This window comes from Pongo abelii, chromosome 19, assembly GCF_028885655.2.
Source record: "Pongo abelii isolate AG06213 chromosome 19, NHGRI_mPonAbe1-v2.0_pri, whole genome shotgun sequence".
Taxonomy (NCBI): domain Eukaryota; kingdom Metazoa; phylum Chordata; class Mammalia; order Primates; family Hominidae; genus Pongo; species Pongo abelii.
The window spans coordinates 95,690,259-95,704,335 of NC_072004.2; the positions used below are offsets into that span (position 1 = coordinate 95,690,259).

Sequence of the window (14,077 nt, forward strand, 5' to 3'; positions counted from 1 at the left end):
ACGTGCGCGCCAGACCCCGCCCCGGCCTGTCCCCGGCGATTCCTGCGGACCCAGCTGCGGCGACGCCGGGAGACCCCAAGCCGCAACGCCGAGTGGGTGAGTCCGTGGCCCGCGAGGGCGGCGAGCGGGGACCAGGGGCAGGGGGTGCGGACAGTGGCCGGGGTCGCCGGGGGCAGCCGACGCGGGGGCCAGCGCGGAGTCTGAAAGTGCGGGGGCCTCTCGTGGGGACCACTCCCCCGCCGCGTCCCTACCCGGGTCCCCGCGGCGCTCGGCCTTGCTCGGGGCCAGGGGACCGCGGACGGTCAGGTGGCGCAGGGTCTCCTTCGGAGACCCCAGGATCCGGAGCCAGCGGCCTTGTGGGCGGGTCCGGGGGCCGGGGAGTGGATTTTGCCCGGAGCGGAGCGGCCGGGGGCATTGGGGGGTGGGGGTGGCGGCTCTGCGCGCGGGCGCCGGGGCCCTGGAAGATGCTGTGCTCCTGAATTGACCGGGCGCCTCTGATGTCCTCCCAGAGGCAACTAGAACTCCAGGGCTGTGAAAGCCACAGGTGGGGACCGAGCGAGGCGTGGCCTCAGGAGCGGAGGACCCCCCCACTCTCCCAAGAGCGCCGCAGTCCACCGTAGCGGGTGGAGCCCGCCTTGGTGCGCAGTTGGAAAACGTCGGAGTCCCTCCGGATCTCCCGGCTGCCACCCGCACCCCCCGCCAGCCTAGGGTGCGCCCGCGGGCCGTGCTTCTCTCTGCGCTGCTCGCCGTTAAATTCCCTGGGGAGAGGGAAAAAAAAGCAAAGGAAGTCGGTTCTCCAGGGGCCAGAAGTGTTGAGCCTAATTAGTCTTCAGACTTCTCAATAAGAAATCGCTTATCAGTTTCTTATCTGGGAGAGTTGAGGGTGGAGGGACAGAAGGCACCCAGGATTTGCACGGGGGGGATTCAGGGTGAGAGGGTGATGATGGACGGGGTGGGCCCTCCAGTCTTGGCCCAGTCCCCGTCTTGCGCACGTTGTTGGCTTCATCTCAGAGCAGTCTGGTTCAGCCCCCCCGGGGAGGGGAGACCCATGGTGACCTCTCCTGACACCTGCCGACCCTGACCAGTGTTGCCGGGTTCTTCAAAGGCCACGCTCTGACTGCTGGTCTATGTCACCTGCACCCCTTAACCCCACGGTAGAGATGCCTTCTTCGGTGACGGCGCTGGGTCAGGCCAGGTCCTCTGGCCCCGGGATGGCCCCGAGCACCTGCTGCTGTTCCTGCTGCTGCTCCCCTGCGGCCGTGCAGAGGAGGCTGCCTATCCTGGCGTGGCTGCCCAGCTACTCCCTGCAGTGGCTGAAGATGGATTTCGTCGCCGGCCTCTCCGTTGGCCTCACTGCCATTCCCCAGTCGCTGGCCTATGCTGAAGTGGCTGGACTCCCGCCCCAGGTGAGGTGTCTGACCCTGCTGCCAGCCATATCTCAGAAGCAGTGCAGAATACACAGTATCAATCCCAGGCACCATCAGCGATTCCAGGTTTCCAGCCCCTGGGCCCCAAGGAACCTTTGGTTTACAGTGTGTGACGCATGACTGACTGACTCTGGGCCGACCCAGGCTCCTATGCCTGTTTGGCACACACAGACACTGAGCTGGTTATGGAGGGGCCAAGCGAGATGACTCACAGAGGCCTCAGGAGTTCAAGACCAGCCTGACCAAAATGGTGAAACCCCGTCTCCACTAAAAATACAAAAATTAGCCTGGGTGTGGTGGCTCTCGCCTGTAATCCCAGCACTTTGGGAGGCCGAGGCAGGCGGATCACAAGGTCAGGAGATCGAGACCACCCTGGCTAACACGGTGAAACCCCTTCTCTACTAAAAATACCAAAAATTAGCCGGGTGTGGTGGCGGGCGCCTGTTGTCCCAGCTACCTGGGAGGCTGAGGCAGGAGAATGGCGTGAACCCAGGAGGCGGAGCTTGCAGTGAGCCGACATTGTGCCACTGCACTCCAGCCTGGGCGACAGAGTGAGACTCCCTCTCAAAAAAAAAAAAGAATGCTTCCTCAGACTTGGACACAGCACGTGGGCCTTCACCGACCCCTCTGCCTGGCTGTCTGCACCCTGAGGCCCTGGTTGGGTGCTGCTAAAAAAGTGGCCTCCTGGTCACTGCAGGTCCACCCACAGGGTAGGGAGGTGCACCTCTAACCTGGGCCTGGACACAGCTGACACCCACACATCCCGAGCTTGGACACGCACACTAGGGAGCTGGTGGATGGGCCTCGGCCTCCTGAGTGCTCACCGCCGTCTCTCCCCACAGTATGGTCTCTACACTGCCTTCATGGGCTGCTTCGTGTATTTCTTCCTGGGCACCTCCCGGGATGTGACTCTGGGCCCCACCGCCATTATGTCCCTCCTGGTCTCCTTCTACACCTTCCACGAGCCCGCCTACGCTGTGCTGCTGGCCTTCCTGTCCGGCTGCATCCAGCTGGCCATGGGGGTCCTGCGTTTGGGTGAGGTTCTACCTTCTTGCCAAGGGGATGCCCTTGACCTCAGCATTTGCTTGTTTGCATTTCAAGGTCTATCCCTGTGTGTGTTGTGTGTGTGTGTGTGTGTGTGTTGTGGGGGTGTGTGTGTCGTGTGTGTGTGTTGTGTGTGTGTGTTAGGGGGTGTGTGTGTGTGTGTGTGTGTGTGTGTGTGTGTAGGTGGGTGGGTGGTGGAGGGGGTGGGGCGCTTGGCTCTTAGTCTACTCTTTTCTGCTTAGAGGCCAGGACACTTGGAGAAGTGCCTGTGGCCTCAGACAGCAGTCTCCCTTTTCTGCTCTCCAAAAACGGCCAAACAGGGTGTGTTACCCCAGTCCTTAGCTGCAGTATCTGCTTCCCAATCCCACCCATACCACCTTCCCCAGCTCACATCTCCCCTCATCCTCTGGGACTGGGTGGAGCTGGGACCAGCTCGGTGTCCCCTCTTGGCCGGCCAGGGTTCCTGCTGGACTTCATTTCCTGCCCCGTCATTAAAGGCTTCACCTCTGCTGCTGCCGTCACCATCGGCTTTGGACAGATCAAGGTAGGCACGGCACCCACCCAGGGCACTGCTCTTTGGCCGCCGCTCGTTGGCACAGGGATGGCGGGAGCAGGACCGAGGCCAGTCCTGATCCCTGTGGCCAGTGGACGTCTTGCTGTTTCAGATTGTCTTCCATGGGTCAAGAAGCACGCGGTGCTCTCATGGGTCCCCTGTTAATAAAATGACCCTCCTGGGAGGGATGTCACATGATGGTTGGATTTTACAGCGGGTAACTTGGGGGCTGGTAATTCCATCCCCCTGCTCTTGCCAGGGTTTCCGTGCCAGTGTGCTTGGCTGGCTCTGTGACGTAGCTCTGTTCTCCCTGCACTGGGCACACCCAGCAGGCCCCACTGGTCACGAGCATGCTGCTAGAATTTCTACAAGCAAATTATTTCCCCATGCCAATTTAGCTAGATGGTTTTGTTTTGTGCTTTTTTTTTCTGGTTTCTATTTAATATTTTTTAAATACCATGCATTTTATATTTCCTTTTAAAACATTTATAAGAAGTACTAAAATCAGTCGTCAGCTGAGGGTGTAATTTATTCTCTTTTTGCTGGGTTGTAAGTTCCTCGAGGGCAGGAACTGTCCTTCTCCCAGCCATGGCTGCCCAGCACTGGACTGGTGCAGTAGGGGCGTGCTTAGTTGGGTGTGTGTGGAGTGAAGTGAGCCCAGTTCCACAGATGGGACCATGCGGCCCTCATGGCAGACTAGGGTCACATGCTGCCTCCTGACCCTGTGTCACTGCAGGTCATCTTCCCCAAGCCAGGCTCTGTTCCAGGCTGGCCTGAGACAGTCTTCCCTGATGGAGGTACCATGGGAAGACCAAGGACAGGAGAGTGTGTATGAGAGAGAGTGTGTGTGAGAGTGTGTGTGTGTGAGAGTGTGAGTGTGTGTGAGTGTGAGTGTGTGTGAGTGTGAGTGTGTGAGAGTGTGTGTGAGAATGTGAGAGTGTGTGAGTGTGTGTGAGTGTGAGAGAGAGTGTGTGTGTGACTAAAGTAGACACTTTTTGCACTCTTGTTACATGCGAGGCACTAGGCAGGACACTCTCCATGTGTAATTCTCCACACAGCCCGGGAGGTAGATGTATCATTATTTCCATTTGAGAAAGGAGAGACCACCTTAGGTGTGGGTGAGAGTGGTTTGTACATTATCTACACACATCTCTCAGGGTTAGCTTGGCAAATGCTATTTCAGGGCATGGTTGGTTCTTTATTCTGGAAACATCATTTTAGTTATCAAGAAGGTTCTTTTATAGGATCCCAGTGAGAGTGGGGAGTGCCTCGTTCATGCCTTCATACTTGGCAACCCTAGCCCCACCCAGGGACTCTGCAGCCATCTGGAGGGAGGGCGTCCTCCTGACAGGCCCAGGACAGAAGACCCTACCCCAACAGTCCCAGAGTCCGCCCCACAGGATGTCCTAACCCCACCCACCCTGTGCGTAGCAGTTTTAGGGCAGGGTCCTTGAGCCTGTGGCCCTGGGAGCCAGGGCCTCAACTTTCCTCTCTGACTCCTGTTGGGTCTCAGTCGACGTAAAGAACTAAAGCGCAAGCTGTGCCTGCACTGTGGATCCCAGCTACGTGGGAGGCTGAGGTGGGAGGATCACTGGAGCCCAGGAGTTCGAATCCAGCCTGGGCCACAGAGCAAGCAAGACCCCCTCCCAAAGAAAAAAAAACTAAACTAAAACACAGGATAGAGTGCCTTCTCCTGCCCAGGACCTCAGAGCTGGTATCGTGGTGGGAGGCTCCTACTTTGCCGAGGACTCCCCAACCTGGTTTCTTGAAGCCCCTCGGAGCCCTCCACATCTGCACACCTCGATGAGATTTTTCCTCCCGCAGCAGCAGGGCTGGGGGGTGGCGGGACACCTAGTGAGGGACGCGTTATCAAGCCAATGGCAGCAAGGGTCTACATTGCAGGGGGCCAGGCCACTGAGTGGCCTGGAGCCAATGGGGGTGGGGCCAGGCAGCCCATGGCCCCTGGCCATCAAGCTGTAGAACCTGTCTGCCTGCTGTGAGGTCACCTACATTGTTTTTTATGAGAAAAGTAATTTAGAGAAACGTATCACTGACCCAGTAATTGTGAAGTACTGTCTCCTCCAAGGGTAGCTTTGATCTCCTGCCCTAGGGGCCGTTGGGAGTGGGCAGATGGACCCCTGAGCCCCTAAGATGGGCCCCAGGAATGAGGGTTGGGGGCAGGGCAGGGGGACACTGTCTCAGCCCTAGGGGAGGTGGGCGGGGAGCTGGGGACAGATGGCCTTGGTTTGGGAGCACAGCCTCTGATCAGCATCTCTGTGTTTGGACAGAACCTGCTGGGACTACAGAACATCCCCAGGCAGTTCTTCCTGCAGGTGTACCACACCTTCCTCAGGATCGCAGAGACCAGGTACCCCGGGCTTTGTTCCTCCCTCCTATAAGGAAGCTCCTCCTTCCACACCTCCTCTCCCAGCCCCCACCTCAATTTCCACCCCTGGTGACTGCTCAAACGGGTCCCCAGAGCAGCCCCATCAGCAGCACCTGCTAGCTGGCAAGAAATGAGACTCTCAGCCCTTTGCAGACTTGCCCTATCAGAGCCAGCGTTTTAACAGGAGGCCCGTGGTCTGCGCGAAGGGGAGAGTTGGAGAAGCTCTGCTCTGGGGAGCCAGAGCAGGACAATGTTCCTCTCTCCACAGAGCTTTCTTAGGGGACAGGAATGGGGAGAGATTGTGTAAAGAAAAAGAAGGCAGTGTGTCTCTCCCAGGTTGTGATTTGTTAAGGAAGAGAACACAGGGCGTGGGGGAGCTAACGCAGACAGAATGCAGATGGTGCAGGGACGGCAGGTGGAGCTGTGATGAGAGATGAGGAGACCCAAGCATTTTCCTCAGGTGGTTTAAAAAGCCTCCGATGGCCGGGCACTGTGGCTCACACCTGTAATCCCAGCACTTTGGGAAGCCCAGGCGGGCAGATCAGCTTAGGTCAGGAGTTCAAGACCAGCCTGGTCAACATGGTGAAACTCCATCTCTACTAAAAATACAAAAATTCGTTGGGTGTGATGGTGCGTGCCTGTAGTCTCAGCTATTTGGGAGGCTGAGGCAGGAGGATCGCTTGAACCCGCGAGGCGGAGGTTGCAGTGAGCTGAGATCATGCCACTGCACTCCAGCCTGGGTGATAGAGCGAGACTCCATCTCCGTCCCCCACCCCCGAAAGAAAAAGCCTCTGATGAGGGGTACCTCCCTGCCAGACCATCCAGCGGGAAGGCAGGATACCTCTCTACCTCTCTGGCTGGAAGGGGCTGGAGGAGGAAGTGATCTGGGGGAGCTGTAGAGATGGCTGCCCAGTGCTGTGGCCTGGAGGGAGTGGAGGTGATCCTGGACCATCTTCCCCTCCCCTCTGATCTGCTGCCAAAGCTTCCCAGCAGCTGAACTCAGCTGGAAGCTAGTGGGTTCCTTGCCCTTCAGAGGCACCAGTGGGCAGGGGTCGGCCGGATGGGGGAGCAGTGATTACGGAGCCTGACCAGTCAGAGAACGTCATGGACTGTCATGTAAAAGGGGCCTTACTGACCGTTTAGTCCTAAGCCTTCTAGAATGTCTGGAGCAGGGTGTCCAATCTTGTCTTCCCTGGGCCACACAGGAAGAATTGTCTTGGGCTGTACATAAAATACACTAATGATAGCTGATGAGCTAGAAAAAAATCATTTAAAGAACTCATAATGTTTTAAGAAAGTTTACAAATTTGTGTTGGGCCACATTCAAAGCCGCCCCAGGCAGCACGTGGCCCACAGGCTGTGGGTTTGGCAGACTTGTTCTAGAGCCACCTGCAGAGAGCATCAGCTGCTCAGGCTGGTCCCCGCTCCCTGTGGTCACTCACCAGATCCTGTTCCACAGACTTGAGTCCCAGAGAGCTACGGGAGTGAAAATGTGAGCCCGTCGCCCCGCCACCATCGTGACCCAGGCCTCTCCACTGCCTGTCGTGCCCAAGCCTGTGTACTTACTGAATTTTGAATTGAGTTTTGAAGTAGAACAGGGATGCATATTGCTTAGGAGAAAACATCTCAGTCTAGGCGGTGTTTGGTCTTGCAGAGTAGCTTGCTAAAGTTCCTGAGCTTTAGCTAAGTGCCTGTGAAACAGTGAAAATATTGAAAATGCTTTATTTCCTTGTGATACTCACTGTGGTCTGGGACCAGCAGCCTGGGCATTGGGCCTCCCCCTGGGAGTTTCTTGGCACCTCTCCGCTTAAGCAGTAGCAGGACACTAGAGTCAGCAGGAGGCTTGGGCCAAGCTGGGTGGTGACCAGTCCTCTGCCTGTCCACAGGGTAGGTGATGCCGTCCTGGGGCTGGTCTGCATGCTGCTGCTGCTGGTGCTGAAGCTGATGCGGGACCACATGCCTCCCGTCCACCCCGAGATGCCCCCCGGTGTGCGGCTTAGCCGTGGGCTGGTCTGGGCTGCCACGACAGGTGCGGGGCCTCTGGCTGACATTGTATGCAACCTTGGCTGCAGGTTGGGGTCACTTGGGGAGTCCTAATCCCACCCTAGAGATTCTCATGTCATTGGTCTGGGTGTCACTTGAGCATTGGGACATTTAAAACACCACACCAAACTCTGGGACATGTACTTTTTATTTTATTTAATTAATTAATTAATTAATTTTTTTTTAGATGGAGTTTCGCTCTGTTGCCCAGGCTGGAGTGCAGTGGCGTGATCTCGGCTCACTGCAATCTCCGCCTCCCAGGTTCATGTGATTCTCCTGCCTCAGCCTCCTGAGTAGCTGGGATTACAGGCACATGCCACCACGCCCAACTGATTTTTGTATTTTTAGTAGAGACGGGGTTTTACCATGTTGACCACGTTGGTCTCAAACTCCTGACCTCGAATGATCTGCCTGCCTCGGCCTCCCAAAGTGCTAGGATTACAGGTGTGAGCCACAGTGCCCAGCCCAAACTCTGGGACATTTAAAACTCCGAACCAAACTCGGTGGGTTCTGATGCAGCCAGAGCTGAGAACTGGCCGGCTGTGGTAGTTCTCAACCTGAAGCAGTTTTGCCCCCTGGAGACATTTGGCAATGTTGGGAGACATTTTTGGTGGATACCACCGGGCGAGGCAGCTGCTGGCAACTAGTGAGGAGAGGCAAGGAATGCCACTAAGCCCCTGACGGCGCACAGCCTTCCACAGCAAGCAGTGATCTGGCCCAAAATGTCAGTGGCACCGAGTGGAGAAACCCAGTCTACTGGCAGGTCCTGGGGAGACAGAACAAATTCCGCAGAGAACAACAGGCTCTGTTTGAATTGTGCAGCTTATGGGGGTACAACTTCAGCTTCAGGTGTGGAGGCTGCAGGCTGAGCCACAGACAACCAAGGGTCCTTTGAGAAAGGGGTGGTGAGGGCTGCATCGTGGAGGAGCAGCAGGGCTGTCAGCAGGTGAAGGACCACCCTGGGGGAGGTGGAAGCCTCTTCTCAGTGCATCCAGGATGGGCACGGGTCCCCTGGCTGAGCACCGGGCAGGGATGCCTAGAGAGGAAGGCACACCCAGGAAAGTCAGGAAGCATAGGTGACTCCGAACCTTCTCAGAGCCGAGGGGACAGATTAAGCTCAGAATAGCCCAAGCTCGGCCTTGCTGTTTGGGGGCTGCAAAATCCAACAGCCGTAGGAGAGAGAGGGTGGCTGGATTTAGCTCCTCAGTCACTTCCGCCTGCCCAGGCTGGTCTGTTCCCTGTGGTCTTTCCCTGGATCCTGTTCAGCCGACTAGAGGCCGCGATGAACACTGAGAGCCTGGTGTGGTGCAGAGGATGCTGAGTTTAGAGTGGAGATGTCCAGCTTCCAGTCCAGCCTGGCCTGGGTTTAGACTTGCAAAGTAGCTTCCGAAGTTCCTGAGCTTTAGTTCAGTTGTCCGCGAAATAGTGAAAATGCTTTGTTATCTTTTTTTTTTTTTTTTGGAGACAGTGTCTCACTCTGTTGCCCAGGCTGGAGTGCACTGGCATGATCTTGGCTCACTGCAACCTGCCTCCTGGTTTCAAGCGATTATCCCGCCTCAGCTTCCTGAGTAGCTGGAATTACAGGCGTGCACCACCACACTCGACTAATTTTTGTATTTTTAGTAGAAACGGGGTTTCACCATGTTGGCCAGGCTGGTCTCGAACTCCTGACCTCAAGTGATCCACCTGCCTCAGCCTCCCAAAGTGCTGAGATTACAGGCGTGAGCCACTGCGCCCCGGCCTATGCTTTGTTATCTTAAACCTTGAGACTCAGAGTGTGGCCTGGGACCAGCAGCCTGGGCACTGGGCATCCCCTGGGAGCTTACTGGAAAGGCAGGATCTCAGGCCCCACCCCAGATCTCTGAATCAGAGTCTGTATTCTTCAGGGCATGCCCAGGGGATTCATGGGATCACCTTAGAAGTCAAAGTTTGGAAGCTGGGCACGGTGGCTCACGCCTGTAATCCCAGCACTTTTGGAGGCCAAGGGAGGCAGAGCACCTGAGGTCAGGAGTTTGAAACCAGCCTGGCCAACGTGGCAAAACCCCGTCTCTACTAAAAATACAAAAATTAGCTGGGTGTGGTGGCGTGTGCCTGTGATCCCAGCTACTCAGGAGGTTGAGGCAGGAGAATTGCTTGAACCCGGGAGGTGGAGGTTATAGTGAGCCAAGATTGCACCATTGCACTCCAGCCTGGCAACAGAGTGAGGCTCCTTCTCAAAAAAAAAAAAAAAGAAGTCAAAGTTTGGGAAATAAATGCTTAGAGACCCCATGTTTTTCAGAGACTTGTTTTGTATGACTTTATGAGATGATCAGTCAGGTGTGGCCACAAGGGGAGACAGAGAAAGGCTCAGGAAGAAAACCAGTTTATTGTACTCACAGGTCCCAGAGACGCAGGCACAGCATGCTACGTAGGGCCATGTCAGAGGACACCAGAGTGGCCAGGAGGAGAAGCCAAAGCTGTGGTTTAGACCACAGCCTTTTTTGAGGTTTTCATGATAAAGGCAAGGTGAAGAGAGGTGACCAGCTTAGGACTGGCAGTTGGAGGAATTTTGGTGGGCTTCAGCCTTAAGGCAGAAAAATCTTGCCTCCGGGGGTGCAGGCCAGGCTGGTGGAGGAAGGATGGCTCCAGAGCGGTTAGCTGGCATATCAGAGACACTTGGGGCTGCTTTTGTCTCTAGTACTTGCCTAACCCTGAAGGCAGTCTCTCTGCAGCCAGAAAGGTCTTTTAAGATGTCAAAACATTGTAATGTACAGAAACTTCAGAAACATTTACAGGGTAGGGCTGCTGTTTCCTTTCTCCCCAGCGTGTGTAGCATTGTCTTAGGAAACTACTTAAAAAGCTTTTGATTCTTATAACAGCTTTGAGAATGAGTTTATTATTTTCTCCATTTTGTCAATGAGGAAAGTGAGCCTCTGCAAGACGAAAAATAAAACAGAACTTCTCAAGGCCACGCGGCTGGGAAGAGGCAGAACAGGACTTTGCCCAAGTCATCTGCCTTTTTTCCTGAATGGTGTGTCTAGAAGTGTGTCAATGTTACGATCCTCTCAAAGAACCAGCTTTTGGTTTCATTGATCTCCCTTTTGCTTTTGTTTTCTAGTTCATTGATTTCTGCTTGGGCCTTTATTATTTCCTTTCTTCTATTTATTTTCAGTTAACTTTATCCTTTTTTTTTTGAGACGGAGTTTCGCTCTTGTCCCCCAGGTTGGAGTACAGTGGTGTGATCTCGGCTCACTGCAACCTCCCTCCCCCTCCTGGGTTCAAGTGATTCTCCTGCCTCAGCCTCCCAAGTAGCTGGGATTACAGGCGTGTGCTACCATGCCTGGCTAATTTTTTGTATTTTTATAGAGACGGGGTTTCACCATATTGGCCAGGCTGGTCTCGAACCCCTGACCTCAGGTGATCCACCTGCCTCGGCCTCCCAAAGTGCTGGGATTACAGGCATAAGCCACCGTGCCTGGAGTTTTTTTCAAATTCTTAAGGTGGAAGCCTAGGTCCTTGATTTGAGACCTGTCTTCTTTTCTAATATAGTTGTTTAAATGCTGTAAATTTTACTCCTAGCACTACTTTAGTTGCATCCCACAATTTTGATATATAGGCTGTTTTTTAATTTTCCTTCAGTTCTAAATACTTTGTGTTTTCCATTTTGACTTCTCCTTTGACCTGTGGAATATTTAGAAGTGGATTATATGATTTCTCCTGTGAACCATGGGAGTTATTTAGTTTCCAAATAGTTGGGAATTTCCCAATTAGTACTAATTTTATGGGCAGCATATAGATGGGATTTGTTTTTAATCTGATAATCTGCGTTTTAATTGGAATGTTATGCCTTTTATATTTAATGTGATTATTGGTATGTTTGACTTTAGATCTACCATATTGCTGTTTGTTTCCTGTTTGTCTCATTTGTTCTTTGTTCCCTTTCCCCCTCCTCCTACCTCTATTGGATTATTTTTTATGATTCCATTTTATATCCTTTATTGGCTGATTAGCTGTAACTGCTATATTTAGTTTTTGTTTGTTTGTTTCTAAGTGGCTGCTTTAAGGTTTGTGGTAAACATCTTTATCTTGCTACAGTATATCTTAAAGTTCAACTTCATGTGATATAAGAACCTTATAACAGGCCAGGTGCAGTGGCTCACACCTGTAATCCTAGCACTTTGGGAGGCTGAGGGAGGCAGATTGTCTGAGCTCAGGAGTTCAAGACCAGCCTGGGCAACATGGCGAAACCCCATCTCTACCAAAAATACAAAAAATTAGCCGGGCATGGTGGCGCATGCCTGTAATCCCAGCTACTGGGGAGGCTGAGGTGGGAGGATCACTTGAACCTGGAAGGCAGAGATTGCAGTGAGCCAAGATCCGTCACTGAAGCTGCAAACTCCTGGGCTCAAGTAATTCTCCTGCCTCAGCCTCCTGAGTAGCTTGGTTTACAGGCATGCACCACCACATCTGGCTAATTTTTAAATTTTTTTTATAGAAACAGGCTATGTTGCTCAGGCTGATTAAAGATTCTTGGCCTCAAGTGATGCTCCTGCCTCAGCCAACCAAAGTGCTGAGATTGCAGACGTGAGCCACCATTCCCTGCAGGAACAAAGTTTTTTATATTTATCCACGTAGTCACTGTTTCTGGTGCTCCTAATTCCTTTGTACAAATCCAGATTTCCATCTGGTATCATTTTCCTTCCACCTGAAGGACTTTATTTTTTCTTCTGTTGCAGGCCTGTTGGTGATTCTTTCAGCTTTGTTTTTTTTTTGTTTTGTTTTGTTTGTTTGTTTGTTTTTTAAGAGACAAGATTCACTCTGTCACCCAGGCTGGAATGCAGTGGCGCAATTACAGTTCACTGCAGCCTTGAACTCTTAGACTCAAGCAATCCTCTTGCCTCAACTTCCTGAGTGGCTGGGACTATAGGCGTGCATCACCACACCTGGATAATTTTTTATTTTTACTTTTGTAGAGATGGTGTCTTCCTGCGTTGCCCAGGCTGGTCTCTAACTCCTGGGCTCAAGGGATTCTCCCACTTTGGCTTCCCAAATGTTGGGATTACAGGCGTGAGCCACTACTCCTGGTCTTCTTTCAACTTTTGACTTTTGTATGTCTGAAACTCTGTTTTGCTTTCATTTTTTCAAAGATAGTTTTGCTGGTTATAGAATTCTAGACCTTTTCTTTCAGTGCTTTTTTTAAAAAAATTATTTATTTTTTATTTTGAGACAGTGTCTCGCTGTGTCGCTCAGGCTGGAGTGCAGTGGCACGATCTTGGCTCATTGCAATCTCTGCCTCCTGGGTTCAAGTGATTCTCCTGTCTCAACCTCCCAAGTGAGCCACTGTGCCTGGCCTCAGGACTTTAAAGATGCTGTTCTGCTTTCTTCTGCCCCACTTCGTTTCAAGAAGTGTGCTGTCATTCTTTGTTCCTCTGTATGTAACCTTTTTCTCCACTACTTTTAAAATATTCTTTATCTCTGGTTTTAGGCAGTTTCATAATGGGGCTTGATGTAGTGTTTTTTTGTTTGTTTGTTTTTTGTTTTGTGTGTTTATGCTTGGGATTCATTGAACTTCTTAGATATGTGGGTTTGCAGTTTCATCAAATTTGGAAAATACACACCCATCTTTTCTTGAAATCTTTGTACTCTCCCCCTATGCGATTCCACAGACTTTCTTTGCAGACTCCCATATCTGTATTTCAGGCATCTCGAAGGTGTTCCCACAGCTCACTTGTGATTTTCAGCCTTTTCCTTTGTGTGTTTCATTTTGGATAGCTTCTACTGCTACATTTTAGTCTTTTTTTTCTGTAATGTCTCAGCTGTTGTTAATTGCATCAAGTGCTTGTTCCGTCTCAGACACTGTGGTTTTCATTTCTAGAAATCCAATTTGAATCTTTTTTTCTTTTTCTTTTTCTTTTTTTTTTTTTAAGACGGAGTTTTGCTCTGTTGCCCAAGCTGGAGTGCAATGGCGCGATCTTGGCTCACTGCAACCTCTGCCTCCCGGGTTCAAGTGATTCTCCTGCCTTAGCCTCCCAGGTAGCTGGGATTATAGGCATCCACCACCATGCCTGGCTAATTTTTGTATTTTTAGTAGAGACGGAGCTTCACCGTGTTGGCTGGGCCGGTCTTGAATTCCTTACTTCAGGTGATTCAGCTGCCTTGGCCTCCCAAAGTGCTGGGATTACAGGCGTGAGCTACCGTGCCCAGCCTCAATTTGAATCTTTTAAAATGTATTTTCTACATCTTTACTTAACAGTTGCACTCTTTCCTCTGTTTTTTTTTTAAGTATATGGAATTTGGTTACAGTTATTCTTTTAATGTCCTATTAACTAAATTACATTTGGTTACAGTTACTCTTTTAATGGCCTGTTAATTCTGTCGTCTTTAACTATGTTACCTTTGGGTCTTTTTTTATTTTATATTTTTATTTTTTGAGACAGGGTCTCACTGTGTCACCCAGGCTACAGTACAGTGGCATGATCATGGTTCACTGCAGCCTCAACCTCCCAGGCTCAAGTGATCATCCCACCTCAGCCCCCCAAGTAGCTGGGACTATAGGCATATGCCACCATGCTCAACTGATTTTTTATTTTTTGTGGAGACAGTGTCTTACTAATTTGCTCAGGCTGGCCTCAAACTCCTGGGCTC

At 52.1% G+C, this 14,077-nt stretch overlaps 1 protein-coding gene across 26 annotated transcripts in view; it reads left to right on the top strand.

Annotated features, from left to right (window-relative positions):
- The first annotated feature begins 8 nt into the window (after window positions 1-8).
- Window positions 9-14,077, top strand: part of SLC26A11 (solute carrier family 26 member 11) — a 32,717-nt gene continuing 18,648 nt past the window's right edge. For 17 of the 26 annotated variants that reach the window (XM_054535852.2, XM_054535850.2, XM_054535853.2 and 14 more), the window contains exons 1-5: window positions 1,128-1,406; window positions 2,270-2,462; window positions 2,714-3,015; window positions 5,313-5,392; window positions 7,297-7,439. In XM_054535852.2, coding sequence (XP_054391827.2) covers window positions 1,128-1,406; window positions 2,270-2,462; window positions 2,714-3,015; window positions 5,313-5,392; window positions 7,297-7,439 — 997 coding nt within the window. Of the gene's footprint in view, window positions 97-428; window positions 1,407-2,269; window positions 2,463-2,713; window positions 3,016-5,312; window positions 5,393-7,296; window positions 7,440-14,077 lie in introns of those variants that run through there. The other 9 variants (XM_063718321.1, XM_063718327.1, XM_054535861.2 and 6 more) reach the window with 6 other exon arrangements.